Genomic DNA, 12708 nt, shown 5'->3' on the forward strand with positions numbered 1-12708 from the left:
AATTCCACATTTTCTCTCCTCCCTGGCTGATTCCATGGCAGCCCCCTCCCTCCCACCCTCAATCCCAACCCATGCCGAGTCTATTCAGTCCCCCCTCTTCTCCCTTTTCCCAGCGCCGGGATGTTTCTCCAGGCTTCTCTGTCTCACCCACTCCATCTCCTTGTCACCTCCAGGCTCTCAGGGTCCATCTCTGGAATCCACAAGCAATGGCAGACACAGTGCCTCGTCACCCAAGCTCCCTAACACAGAAGAGCTCACTCGGCCCATTTCCCCCGACAGCCCGGAGATCATCAGTGAGCTGCAGCAGTATGCTGAGGCAGCTGCTGCCCGGGAGTCTCGCCACAACTCCCCCAGCACTAACACTGTGCATGGACACCCTGCCCGGACAGAAAACGCAGCCACCTTAGCAGCCCGGGGAGCTGAGCAGCGATTGGGCCTCCATTGCTTGGCTCCGTCGGTTTCTTCAGCCCTGCCAGCCACCAGCCAGAATGTCGATGGTCACTCAGTGCTGGACTTACGGGGCAACAAGCGCAAGTCGACCTCACCCTCTGTCCCCGAGGAACCAGCCCGTCGGCAGCAGAAAAAGCGCCACCTGCCAACGTCTGTTCAGTCGTACGAACACGGGTACCCAGTCTCTGGTGGGTTCACCATGCCCCCTATCTCTTTAAACCACAACCTAACCCATCCATTTCCCCCCCAAGCAGGAAACTCCTTGTACATGGGCACTGGCTCATCCTACTACCAGCTGCCCAATTTACTACCAGACCCTCAGCTGGTGTTCCCTGTGACTACTGACCCTCTGCTGACAGCCGGCACCGCCAGCTCCTCTGCTGCTACCTCAGCCACCGCCAGCGTCCCCTCGTTCATGCTAAACCCCTCTATGACGGGGATGCTGCCCAGCTATTCGCTTCCCTTCACGCAGTCGCTCCTGCCTGAGCCCAGGATGTTTGCTCCTTTCCCAGCCCCAGTTTTGCCTAGCAGCCTTCCCAGGAGCATGGCGTCTGCCTACCCTGGCTACATGTCCCCTCATTCGGGCTACCCGGCTGGGGGCCTCCTGCGGTCCCAGGTGCCTCAGTTTGAATCCCAGGAGGCCTCAGAGGTGGGATGCAGCTCCAATGATGACGAAGACAAAGACGACGATGTAATAGAGATCACAGGGAAATAATGGGCCCAGTTCCTGTTAGATCTCAGCTTAGCCAGGAGGCAAAAGTTTCAGGACCTTTCTGGAGTCAGGATTTCACCTCTGGGTTATGGCAGCAGGGCTGGAGGAGGAGACGTTTTTAGATGTCAAGGATCTGCGTTGTATTGGGGAGGGAGGGTGGGGAGAACAAAACCTGAACGGACTTGCAAGGGTGGGGGGCAGCAATGCAAACCATAGGAGTGCCTCCCTTGCTTTCTCTCCTGCATTTTCCGTTTGTCTGTCTGTGTTGTCCGAAAGGGAGCCTTGACGTTGCTATTCAGTGCCCCTTCTCAGGCGTGGAGACACTGGGTTGATCTCTGTTGTGTGTGGAAGAGCTCCCTCTCCCACAAACTGCCTTATCTGTGAACTTTTCTCGCTCAAGGAGGCACGGGGTGGGAGTATGCCCCAGGAGAGGGTCTTGATGAGCATTTTCAATTGGGGCAGGGGAGGAGCAGGCTATATGTCGTGTGTGTACCGGGGGAGGGCAAGGGATGTGTGTGTGTGGGGGGGTCCATGTGAAAACCAATTTGTTTTTCATCCTCTTAAAAATTCAAAACACAATAATCTGACAGCTCGTACCAGGCCCCTGCTGGAGGATGAGATGGGGAGTGGAGGGAATGCTGAGCTGTGGCATGACTCTCCAGTCTGCTCCCCCAGGGGGCCTTCTCTATGAAGCCCTCTGAAGGCAGTGACCCTAGTAGGTTGATCCTGTGGTTCTGGTGCTGGCTTCTCGAGCCTGGGTTGGGTTAAGAATCCTTTAAATCTTATAGCGGCTCGAGGGCAATCCTGGGGACTTTCCCAGTTCCTCCCTCTCTTCCAGTGATGGCCTCCACACCAGGCTATTGAGGGGTGTGCCCTCAGGCTCCAGGAGGAGGCCTGGGTGGGAGCAGGTGGATCAGTTTGACTCCTATCAACCCCAGCCAGCAGGACAGGTTGAAAAGGGATACCATTGCGGACTCAGCGCCCGTCTCCATTGACTCTGTGATCGGAGCAACTGCCCCCTTCACAGAATCTCTACATTAATTTATTTCATGAAGGCAAATATTTATTTGTTTGGGGAGTTTCTTTCCACGTTTTACTAATTTTGTTGTTTAAAAGAAAAACTAACCTGCTGGCCTCCATAATGCAGTGGTTGCTTGGTGGATTGTCTGTATGGGGGAGACGAGACATAATGACCATTTGACCAAAGCATAATCTGAAAGCAGGACCAACTGCGAACGTTCCCCAGTAGCCAGCTCCCTTGTTTGGTTCTGTTACAGTGATGTGGCATTGCCTGTGCCATATACACCCCTTTGGGGGAGCGTGTGACAGTGGCGCGTCCGTGCAGTACAAGGGATAATGAGAAACCTCTGGTCTTGGGGTTGGGATCACTCTGGCACAGTGTTTGCTGGGCGGCTGAGAAATTAGCGTGCTAACCAATCTCTCAGGGAGAGGAGGAGTCTCGGCTCATGACAAGTGGGCTTGGGGATCTCATGGCAGCAGGCTTGAGCTCCTATTGGCTTAACGGACCCCCTGGCTGACATGTGGAGTGCTGTTGCTGGGCTCCAGCCCTTCCCAACTAGAGAGGTGTCACATGAGAGTGAAAAGCGAGAGCACAGAGAGTAAATTGCACTGACTGTTCAGCTCTTGGTGTCTGCAGGCAAATCATGCTCTTGGCATTGAAATGCCACATTTGCATGAGTTTGGGCACCTGAGCTAGGTGGCCTGACATCCTGTCCACTGTGTGCGTGCTCATGCACTGGTAACTGCTGAGTAATCTTGGAAACTCAATGCCTGCTCAAAGGCCCAGGTCCTCGAAGGGATGTAGGCTCCTAAATCCCGTTGACTTCAATGGAAGTTAGAATCTTAAATACCTTTGAGGATCTGGACCTATGTGTCACCACCTCAGGGAACGAGAGAGACTCTGAATGTCCTTGGAAAGTGGTCCATGCCATTGGACCAATGACAGCTGTTGGCACAAACCTGTGATGGGAAAACCTCCAGGGCTGATGCTTCAGTACGGTTATTGAGGTCTACTCAGACCAGCTCAGGAGGGAGGGACAAGGCATTCTGGCATATTGTGTAAGGTAGCTGTGAAGAAAGGGGAACTGCTTTATCGAGGGAAGGTGGTGCGGTGCGTGTGTGTGTGTGTTTGTGTGTACCATGACAAAAGTAGGACGTTATGGGGCTTTCTCTCTGTCTTTCTCTGTTTTAATGGAACTTGTCTGTCAGACGTAACCACACCATTCATAGAAGCCTTAGATCTACAGTTTAGCTATGCAAGTTATTTTAAAAACAAACATTGAAATAGTGCTTTCTTCTTTAACATATCCTAGGAGTTGAAAACCGAGGGGTTCTGAGCAAACTTCTGAACAGCTTGTCTTTGGATGTACCATGGAAATAAACAAACTCCCCCTTCCCCCCACTCCACCCCTCACCCAATAACAAAGCAAACTAACTGATGGTGTCCACTCCAAACACTGGACAGTGCTGCATCTGTAAGTCATGCCCTTTGCAGTTTGTGTGTCCATCTTATGCAAAATACTGTGACGCTGATTGTATCACAGCTGTCTGTTGTATCTCTGTAAGGCTCTCAAAAGCTCTAGTGGATTTGGGAAGCGGACCTAGGCAAGGGGGTTTCTTGTCAAGAGTAGCGAGGATTCAGACCTGGGGGAAATCTAAACAATACTTGTGGAAGGCAACTGTTGATTTAGGTTAGAGCAGACCTTTTAACCAGAGTCCCTTGGCATGGAGTATGGTTCCTTCGTTGTTTGTGCCAGGGTGGCACTTTTAATCTGAATGATCCTGCTAGTTCTTTGTAATGGGGGCATTTTGTGTGTCTTTTCTCTGCTCAGATGAGGCATACAGATTTGACTCTAAACAGTAGGTTAACGTATGGTTCTGGATGCTGTACCTGAAATAGCAGCAGCTTTCACAGAGACTTTGCTCATTGTCTCACGAGGAAAGTACCAGAGGCCTCTGGAGGGCACTTTGGATGGTACTGAATTGGGCAGGCCTCTGGCACACCCTCACTTTGGTGGGTGGAATATGGGAATTTTTCTGCTCACAGGATTAGGTGCACCTAGGATTAGTTTAACCAAGCTCTGTAGCCATAGGAACTGGAGACTGATGGATCCTCTGATAGCCATAGGAAATGGACCCCTGTAATTTACTTCCCCAGCCACTGGATGACAGTGTTGTTTCACATGGAATATTTACTTTCTGCAAGCAAGTAGGTTTAAAATTGTGCTTGTTTTGAACACTGGTTTTTGTATTCAGTCAAGAAAGCAAGCAAAACTAATGCTCTTTTTGCATTGTGCAGATTCCTGCATTAAATTGACTCTTGTAAACAGGGACCTTTCTCTGTCCCTGGCAAACTTCTGTCTCCGCCTGTCTATTCGTAGTACATTCAGTGCTTAGAGTGCACATCCTCCATAAACTGCTGGAGACTAATTAGCCCCACAAGTGCCTGGGTTGAACCCCCATCCTGTACCCCAGCCAGCACTCGGTGGGTGGGTCCCTCTCTCCTTCCTGCTCCATCCGGACAAATGCTCAATCCAGACTACCTCCTTCCCCACCGACTCTCCCAGTTTCCATGTGTCATCTCCCAAACGCTAGCTAGTGGTTTAAAGATGAAACCCCATTGATTTGGGGCATCACAACCTTTGGGAGAGATGATCTCATCACCTGGAGTGAAGGAAGGTTTGTGAAGGTGATTTCCTCTGCCCTTAGTTTTCTGTTAGTGCTGAAGAAACCCCCATCACCCAGATGCTGACCACTGAGTTCCACTGGGTGTGCAACATCTTCCAGGAAGGTGCAGCTTCTCATGCTTCTGAGTACATGAAGTGCAGAGAATGCAGACTGAGACCATGGATCAGAACTGTTTAATGACGGAGACCAGGAATCAGAATTATTTAATGACTTTGGCATAGAAGATCAGAAAGTCCTTTATCTGATGATGTTATAATCTTCAAGAATGTCTTGGAAATTCAGAGGTGGTATTGACAATGGAGACCTCTTTGAATCCTGTTCCACAACACTTTCTTACCTAGGGTATGTCTACGTTACAGCCACTACAGTGGCACAGCTGTGCTGCTGTAGCGCCATAGTATAGGCTCTTCCTGCACGGATGGAAGGGTTTTTCCATTGCTGTAGGTATTCTGCCTCTCCAAGAGGGGGAAGCTAGATGGATGAAAGAATCCTTCCATTGACCTACCTGTGTCTTGACTGGGGATTAGGTCGACCTGACTACGGTGTGAAATTTTTCACAGTCCTGAGCGACGTAGCTAGGTGGACCTAAGTTTTAGGTGTAGACCGGGCCCTAGTCTCCTCGTTCCTCTTCCACAACCCTCCGTCTTCCCTCTTTCCCTGATCTCTCCTTTCCAGACTCCTATCTTTTCTCTAGCTGACACATAGATCCTCTTTTCTTTCCTGATCCCCTGTGATGGGGCTGTCTCGGTTAAATTTTCTGACTCCAAATGGACTGACCAAAGTAACTTATAGTTCATATTTGTGCTGCAGATAACACTGAGAGTAGAACAGGGGCTCTCCGATAAGCACTTGGACACTAAGGAAGATTCCTGGGCAGAGCACAGAAGCCCTGGCGACTTGTGCAATCCTTGGGTTGTACTTTGGCTGCCCCTTTCAGTCAGTATCTAACTATAATAAGTAGATTTTACTTACTTAGGCTGAACTGTTTAGATGGCAGTTTATGGAGCAGCAGGGATATCAGGGCAAATTCCACTCTGTACTAGTACAAGACACTAAGACAGAATTAGGGGAAGAGGTGACCTCATAACTGTGATGTTTCTGTGAGTTTTCTAGGATGTACCTAATCTCAGTCCAGTCTTGGGCAATGTATTTTCACGCAGTTCTGCAGGATGGAGCATCTCACATTCAGTTCCATTCCCATCTGGGGACGAAGCTGGGTGAAAACTGCCAAACGAGCTTCTCTCAAGCTTTGCTGGGAATGAAAGAATTCACTTTGCTTTCCGGGAACAATCATGTGATTGAATTTCACTAGTGTGAATACTGATGGGAGAGCTCCCTTCACCTTGCACATTTGAATACTTCTGGCGAGCAAATTCAGGTTGGTTTTCCATGGGCATTTGCACCAGTAAGCAGATAAATGTTTGCTAATAACTTCAAATAATTGCTAAATTAGAGAAAATCATGGTCTGTGGACATTCTGCGAAGAGAAAGTGGTAAAATACAGCAACTCCATTCACAATGAATGTGCTTCTCTGCTCTCTCAAGTGAGATCAGGTAGTCCAAATTTGAGGGGAAAGGAGGGTGGGGGGAATTTAGTCCAACTAGGATACACTGGGAATGGCTCCTTGCAAGCTGAAAAGGAAAAGAAACCCATCTGCAAAGGGAGAGGATGTTGTAAGTGGGGGGTGATCAACCAACTGTGTAGGGTGGAGGGAATAGAGGGAAGAAATCCCCATATGCTCCACCCTATTCCCCCTGTACTGAAACAATACCACTAACAGCTGCCCAAAGCTGCACTGTGTCTTGGATCTTGTATTGTTAGCCATCCAGCTTGCATTCAGAAACTCTCTGGTAGATTTGCTTGTATAGGGGAGCGTGAGCTAATCCTTTGATGTTTGTTTTTTATTTTGTTTTTTCTGTTTTTAATACCGCCTTAGTTTGTGGCCTGTCTTTTGTGATCAGAAAGAGGAGTTACTGTAGCAGGGTGGGTCGGTTGGCCGGCTGCACACATGTGCTTCCCTCTTCTCTCTGTCTAATGGAGCGTGCTCACTGATCTCCCAGAACAGAGACTTTGAACAATTTGTTGTTTATATGATGTATTTATTTTTACTTGTGTTTCATGTCATTTTTAAAAAAATCAATAAATTGTAAGTTGGTATAACTGCCGATTGGCTCTCTCTCTCTCCTTTTTTTTTTTTTGGTAAAATAAACTTCAAAATTAAAAAAAACAACAGCGACTGTTGTCTAAAATGACTTTGGTTTGGATTTGCATGTTCACAAATTCTTGCATGTATGTGCTGATGGAGCCAGGGAGCTGGGAAGAGGTTTAGTGAGTTTGATTGTTCTGGAGTTAGAGAGACAAAGCCTGGTGCATTTAGGATGTCAGGCCTCTGATTCAGTAACGCACATAGGCATGTGCTTAACTCCCATTGAATTCAATGGGACTTAATTTCAAGCATGTGCTTTGCTGAATTGGGGCTGTGGTAAATTTCACTTTGATCGGTGATACGTGAAAATGGATAGTTCTCAAAGTATGCACAATCCCAACAGAATCACGCCTCTTTTCAGCAAATGTTTAATATCCTTGGGCTGCTGTGAGGACTTTTGGTATTAACACTCCATTATTTTGTACAAGTAAGAGGGCAGAATACTTACTGCAAGGGATTTATTCCCTTTGTTACTGTGAATCAGTCATGCTCTTATGTACTTGCTCCCAGCGTGAGGGCAATGAGAGCAAAGCTGCAGGGACGGGACTCCAGCATAGACCTGTTCTGCACCCCTGTCCCAACTACCTTGATTTTCCTCTGAATTAATTAGTTCTGGCGTGCGCCCTCAGAGCCCTTTCATCCTAAGGCAGACATGCCACATAGTCCTGCACCTTCATATCAACAAGTTCCTGACGAACCCCGCACCGTGAACAATTGAACCTAACACTCATTCTCAAGGCCCCTATAGCCTCATTCAAATGGATGGCTAGACATCATATTTCCTTCCAAAACCCAGTATGTCCTTCCCCTGCCCGTTAGCAAACTCCAGGCCCTTTCCCTTAAGGAACCTTTCTCCACTTTTCCTTGAGAGATTAGACTCAAATCTTATTCTGATAGTCAACTCAGCTCTGCCTTTCACACGAACCAGTGTAATTCCCCGTGTGCCTTTCGTCCCAAGCCTCAGCTATGCCAACTCCATGTGGTGTTCACAAGGTCCTAAAATTCTGCCTCAGAAGAAAGGAGTGGAAGGGGTAACTATTGTCTGCCCTGCCCTTGAGGGGCTCAGAAAGGTCTTAAGGCACAGATTAGTTCAGATAGGCTCCAAGCCTGGCCAACAAAGCTGTGTATATTAATGTCCCAGCACACGATACCAGAAAATTGTTGTGCTCCTGGGATGGGGCCAGTTATAGCTTGTTCCCACTTTTATACCATGCTGCAGGTTTAATATCCTTTTGTCAGCAAGAGACAGCCTGGAGCCTGCCTGCAGGGTATAATGGCCTTGTCATGGCTTCACATCATCTGTCGCTGCCGCCATCATGGTAAATGGCCTGTTGGATGGGTGTCCCCACATGTATGTTGTTTGGTTTTCTCCCGGGTTGGAGGATCCCAGCGCGGAAACTCTCCCTGATTAATGCTATGCCGCTCTGGTACCCAAGACTAACATCTGCCTTTCGAGTTCCCAGCATTGGTACCATTCTGCAAGGAGAGTCATTCCAGCTGCCTCGGTCTCACAAGAGCAGTGCAGCACTGCAGAAGGTTTCTCCAACAAGACCAGATGGCTTGGAAGGGAGAAAATATAACTAGTTAAACATTGCAGTGAGAGAGGTAATTATGGTTGTTCCCATTTTGCCCCACGCCAAATACTGAGTCAGTAGCAGTGCTGGGACCAAAACTCCAAACTCCTCCCTCCTCAAGCTTGTGCCCTATCCCCTAGCCCATGTGTCATCCTCCCTAACTGACTTGCAGTGCTTGCCTGAAGGGGCGGGGGGCTCTGTGCTCCACCAGGGCGGAGGGAGAAGTGTATTACTGAGGCCGGATATCAATTCCCCATAACAAGGGAGACTGGTAAGAAACATGGGTTTCCCTTCTGTTTAATTTCCAGTATTTATCAATAATAAGAGGCATAATAAGAAAATGACAGAAGGAAAATGCAGAGAATAAATATTTCATGGTATGTAAATAGTTTAAAGTCCTCGCGTCACATCAGTCTGTGTCAGCCGGCCTAGTAACCAGACTGTTTGCTCCAGGCCGTGGCTGCAAAGTCCCTGGTTTAGCACCTCCTGGACTTAGCAGCCCCATTCGTCTGGGGGTGTCTGAGAGCATCTGCACTGGCCGCTGGCCTGCTCCAGGAGATGGCAAGGGGCAGTGTCACGGCTGAGGTAGTACATGACGAGTCTGTGGGCCTCTCAGCAGGCAGAGCTTGGCAGCAGCTGAGCTGAGCTGGCACCTGTGTGCAGGGCTGTGCATGCAGAATGGCTCTGGAGACGTGGCCGGCTAATGGAGACTGCTTCAGTGACCTGCTCCCCCTGCAGAGGGCACTGTGCGGAGCTCAGACTAGTCTCAGCCCAGCTCTGGCTGGCTTCAGGGGGTTGGGATGCCTCCGCGCTCGGCCTTTCTTGCTCTCCAAGGAATGCTGCTGCCACTTGGGGTTCCAGGCCTTTTGCCGCTGCCTCTCCTGGTGCCAGAGCGCATTGCAGTACTCGTCCAAGCTGGGGCTGGGTGCCCCCAGGGTCCGCGGGTAGCCCTTGTACTGGAGCTGCATGGGCACGGCGCTCAGGTGGCTGCCTCCCTCCTCAGCCCCCTTGTTCCGTTTGGCCCCCATGGCCTCGTGGCCAATGACACGAAGGCTGTAGTGCGTGAGGGGGCGGGAGAAGGCACGCTCCATTGCCTGGCACTGATAGATCCCGGCATCCTCTCTCGCCAGTTGGCGGATCAGGAGCCCTTGCTCCAGGGTGGAGAAGCGGTCACCGGTCCTCACCTGCGGCAGACACAGGGAGGGGCCAAAGCAGAGCTCCCTGAGATGCTACCCAGGGGTTGTTGGGAGGGAGCCAGGGCTGCAGCTTGCGACGTGCTCTGCTCGTCAGTCGGGGGCGGTGGCATTGCCTGTGTGGGGACTGTGCCAGCTGAGCTGCTTGTGCACTGGGCCACGCTTAGGCCTGGGCAGCACCCCCTCCCCCCCGCTGCCCTACCCCCTCTGAGGGACTGGGGAGGGGCAGAGACTTGAGCTGCGTCCCCCCCTCTGAGGGACCAGGGTGGAGCAGGGAGGCCTGGGCAGTGTCTCTTCATCGCCATGCCCCCTCCGGGGCAGAGCATGGGAGCCTGGCCATACCACTCCCCACGATTTAGCTTTTCCCTTCCCCAAGTACCTCGTCCAGGGCTGCCTCCTTGCTGCGCTGCACGAGCCATCGAATGGCAGTCTGGGGAGAGCGTGCCAGGCACTCGAGGAAGGTAGAGTTGTTCTCCACACCAAATACCAGCTTCTCCTCAGCTGCAGTGACCCCTGCAAGAACATGTGCATGTGGGGGGAGCAGAGCCCTGGGGCCTGGTGCATCGAGTCTCTCCATGCCCTGAACCAGCACCCCCTCTTCCCCAGCTCTCTAAACCAGCCCCACAACCCTTGCTGCTCTAATCCCCTGGAGCAGCCCTGCCCTGGCCCCACCTGCTCCAATAGCCCCACACACCTGCTGAGAGAGTCCCACGTTCCGGCTGGGCCATCTCTGGCTAGAGCACTTGGGGGCAGGAGGGCAGAAATGTAATTGGCAACAATACAACCACCTTTTGCTGCACGAAAAGGGGCCTGGGGGGTGTGTGTGAGGTGACTTGCTCTACCTCATCTTTGCACACACGCAGCTGGCAGTGCCCAGAACACAGGCGGAGGACATGCTGTTTGCAGAGCCATGTAAATCCCGGCTTTCCCGGCCTGGCATACTGGGGAGTGACTGGAAGGGGGACAGCGTTTATGGAAATGGAGCTGGCCATCCCAAGATACTTTCCTCTGCACACTGTTTGCTGGTTAATTACTCGGCCGCACCCAGCCCCATGTCAACGGCCGCCTGTCACTAGATTTGCTCACACGCTGTGCCCTGGACCTGAGCTGGGTTCAGTTTTGCAGGCAACACTTCCTGGGGAAGTGCGTTGTCCAATGTGACTGTACAAGCCTGGGGGTAGCTATCCCCAGCAGCCACGCAGGAGCGCCGTCTCTGTACGTTGCTGCCAGCATGGGGGGGGCCCTTCCCGGGGCTGTCAGCACCCCAATGCTCAGCTCACCGCGCGGTGCCGTGGTACAGCGTGCAGATGCACCATGATGTGGCATTGGTGCAATGTCTCCATCATGGGGCGGGATTGCCCCACCCATGGCCAGTCCTGTTGGAGGCACCCGAGGCTGGCTGGGGCTTCTGCCTCACCCCCACCTGCTCCCTCCTCTATGGCAGAGAGCAGCCCATGCTAGGCAGCATGCAGCCTGTGGGAGAGGGGTGCCGCAGTGGCTAATTCTCACCCGCTGTGGTGTCCTGGCACTGACTGACCGGGTCGGCCTTCAGCGCATCCTGGCAGCGTGCTCGCCTGTGTGGAGTGCAATGAGATAACACACTCAGTGAGCTAGGTGCCTACTGCAGGGCGTGCGTCAAATGGAGATTTATTGGTGGGGCTGTGTGGGGCCCAGGACTGGAATAGCAGGAGGCTGCAGGTCTGGAAGGAGAGGCATCGGCAGGTGTGTGTCTGGAAGGCCCCGGACAAGAACAGGCAGGGGCTGCTGCGGTTCTGGATTGTTGACTGTGAGAAGCCAGGGCAATGTCTGGTACGGTGGGTGGTGTCCATGGCTGCTGGGGAGCGGCTCCAGTCTGCAGGGTGTGTAACTAGCCCTGAATTCCCCCTTCCCATCTCCAAGCAAACAGCCAGCGACGGTGGACACTGTGTGAAGGGAACAGGGCAGGGCTCACCTCTTCTCAGTCAGCCGGTAGGGGCTGCAGCCCTTGCCGTCCCAGGTGCAGTAGGGGTCTCTGGCCAGGCAGCAGTCAGCGCAGTCTTTGCCGTAGAGCTCGCAGCGGTACAGGGAGAGCTGGACAAGCCCATGGGTGCTGCTCACAAACAGCTCCTGCTGCTCATGGAACCAGAATGGCTGTCAGCACCCCTGGCTCCCCTTCCATAGAGGAGTGGCACGCAGCAGCCTGGGAGCAGGGCTGGACCCACACCTCAGTTCCTAGCTAGTGAAGGAACCAGCTATTCTAGCTCTTCATGGATTAGTGCAGGGAGTAGGCACCTGACTCATATTGGGGCACTTTGACACACATGGACTCGGGCAATGCCACTCCTGGCACCATGCAATGGGGCACCTGACCCAGCTGGAACTGGGCAGCACTGCACCTGGTGCCATGCAATGGGGGGCCTGACCCTGACAGCTGGAAACGGCCAGCGCCATGCCTGGCACCTGGTGCCCTGGAGTGGGGGATCCTGTCCCACACAGCTGCAGCATGTGAATGTCTGCATTAGTGTGTGGTTCCTGGCTGGAGAGCCTGGGAGTCGCATCCTTGTCTTGCATGGTGTGACTGGGCCCTGCATAGGGCTTTGTGAATGGTCATTAATGAGGCCTTACCCGCTTTGGTGAGAACTGCATGTCCAGGATGGGAGATGGCACCTAGAGGAGAAAGGACCGCACTGGAGCTTGGGTAGATCTTTGCCCAGCTTCCTAGCTGAGTTCAGCCACCGCAGCCCCAGATGGTCCAGTGCTGGATCCCTCACGTCCGCCCTGCTTTGCCAGTGCACCTCCAGCCTGATGTACCCTAGCCCCTGCTATTCTAGGATCAGCCCTGTGCTTGAATGGGTTAAATTCTAGCAGGAAATAGACAAGAGGTC

At 52.1% G+C, this 12708-nt stretch overlaps 2 protein-coding genes across 11 annotated transcripts in view; one reads left to right on the top strand and one right to left on the bottom strand.

The window, feature by feature from the left end:
• The window catches only part of RAD54L2 (RAD54 like 2), an 83651-nt gene extending 76615 nt beyond the window's left edge, over nt 1-7036 (top strand). For 3 of the 6 annotated variants that reach the window (XM_048857368.2, XM_075130621.1, XM_048857369.2), the window contains one exon: nt 174-7036. In XM_048857368.2, coding sequence (XP_048713325.2) covers nt 174-1165 — 992 coding nt within the window. In that variant the 3' untranslated portion in view covers nt 1166-7036. The remainder of the gene's footprint in view (nt 1-173) is intronic. The other 3 variants (XR_007357589.2, XM_048857371.2, XM_048857372.2) reach the window with 3 other exon arrangements.
• Nucleotides 7037-8932: 1896 nt separating this feature from the next.
• Nucleotides 8933-12708, bottom strand: part of LOC125640257 (semaphorin-3D-like) — a 52962-nt gene continuing 49186 nt past the window's right edge. For all 5 annotated transcript variants that reach the window (XM_075130622.1, XM_048858619.2, XM_048858620.2 and 2 more), the window contains 5 exons: nt 12449-12490; nt 11796-11953; nt 11354-11418; nt 10224-10357; nt 8933-9835 (listed from right to left, as the gene is read on the bottom strand). In XM_075130622.1, coding sequence (XP_074986723.1) covers nt 9407-9835; nt 10224-10357; nt 11354-11418; nt 11796-11953; nt 12449-12490 — 828 coding nt within the window. In that variant the 3' untranslated portion in view covers nt 8933-9406. The remainder of the gene's footprint in view (nt 9836-10223; nt 10358-11353; nt 11419-11795; nt 11954-12448; nt 12491-12708) is intronic.

Source organism: Caretta caretta, chromosome 7, assembly GCF_965140235.1.
Source record: "Caretta caretta isolate rCarCar2 chromosome 7, rCarCar1.hap1, whole genome shotgun sequence".
Lineage (NCBI taxonomy): Eukaryota > Metazoa > Chordata > Testudines > Cheloniidae > Caretta > Caretta caretta.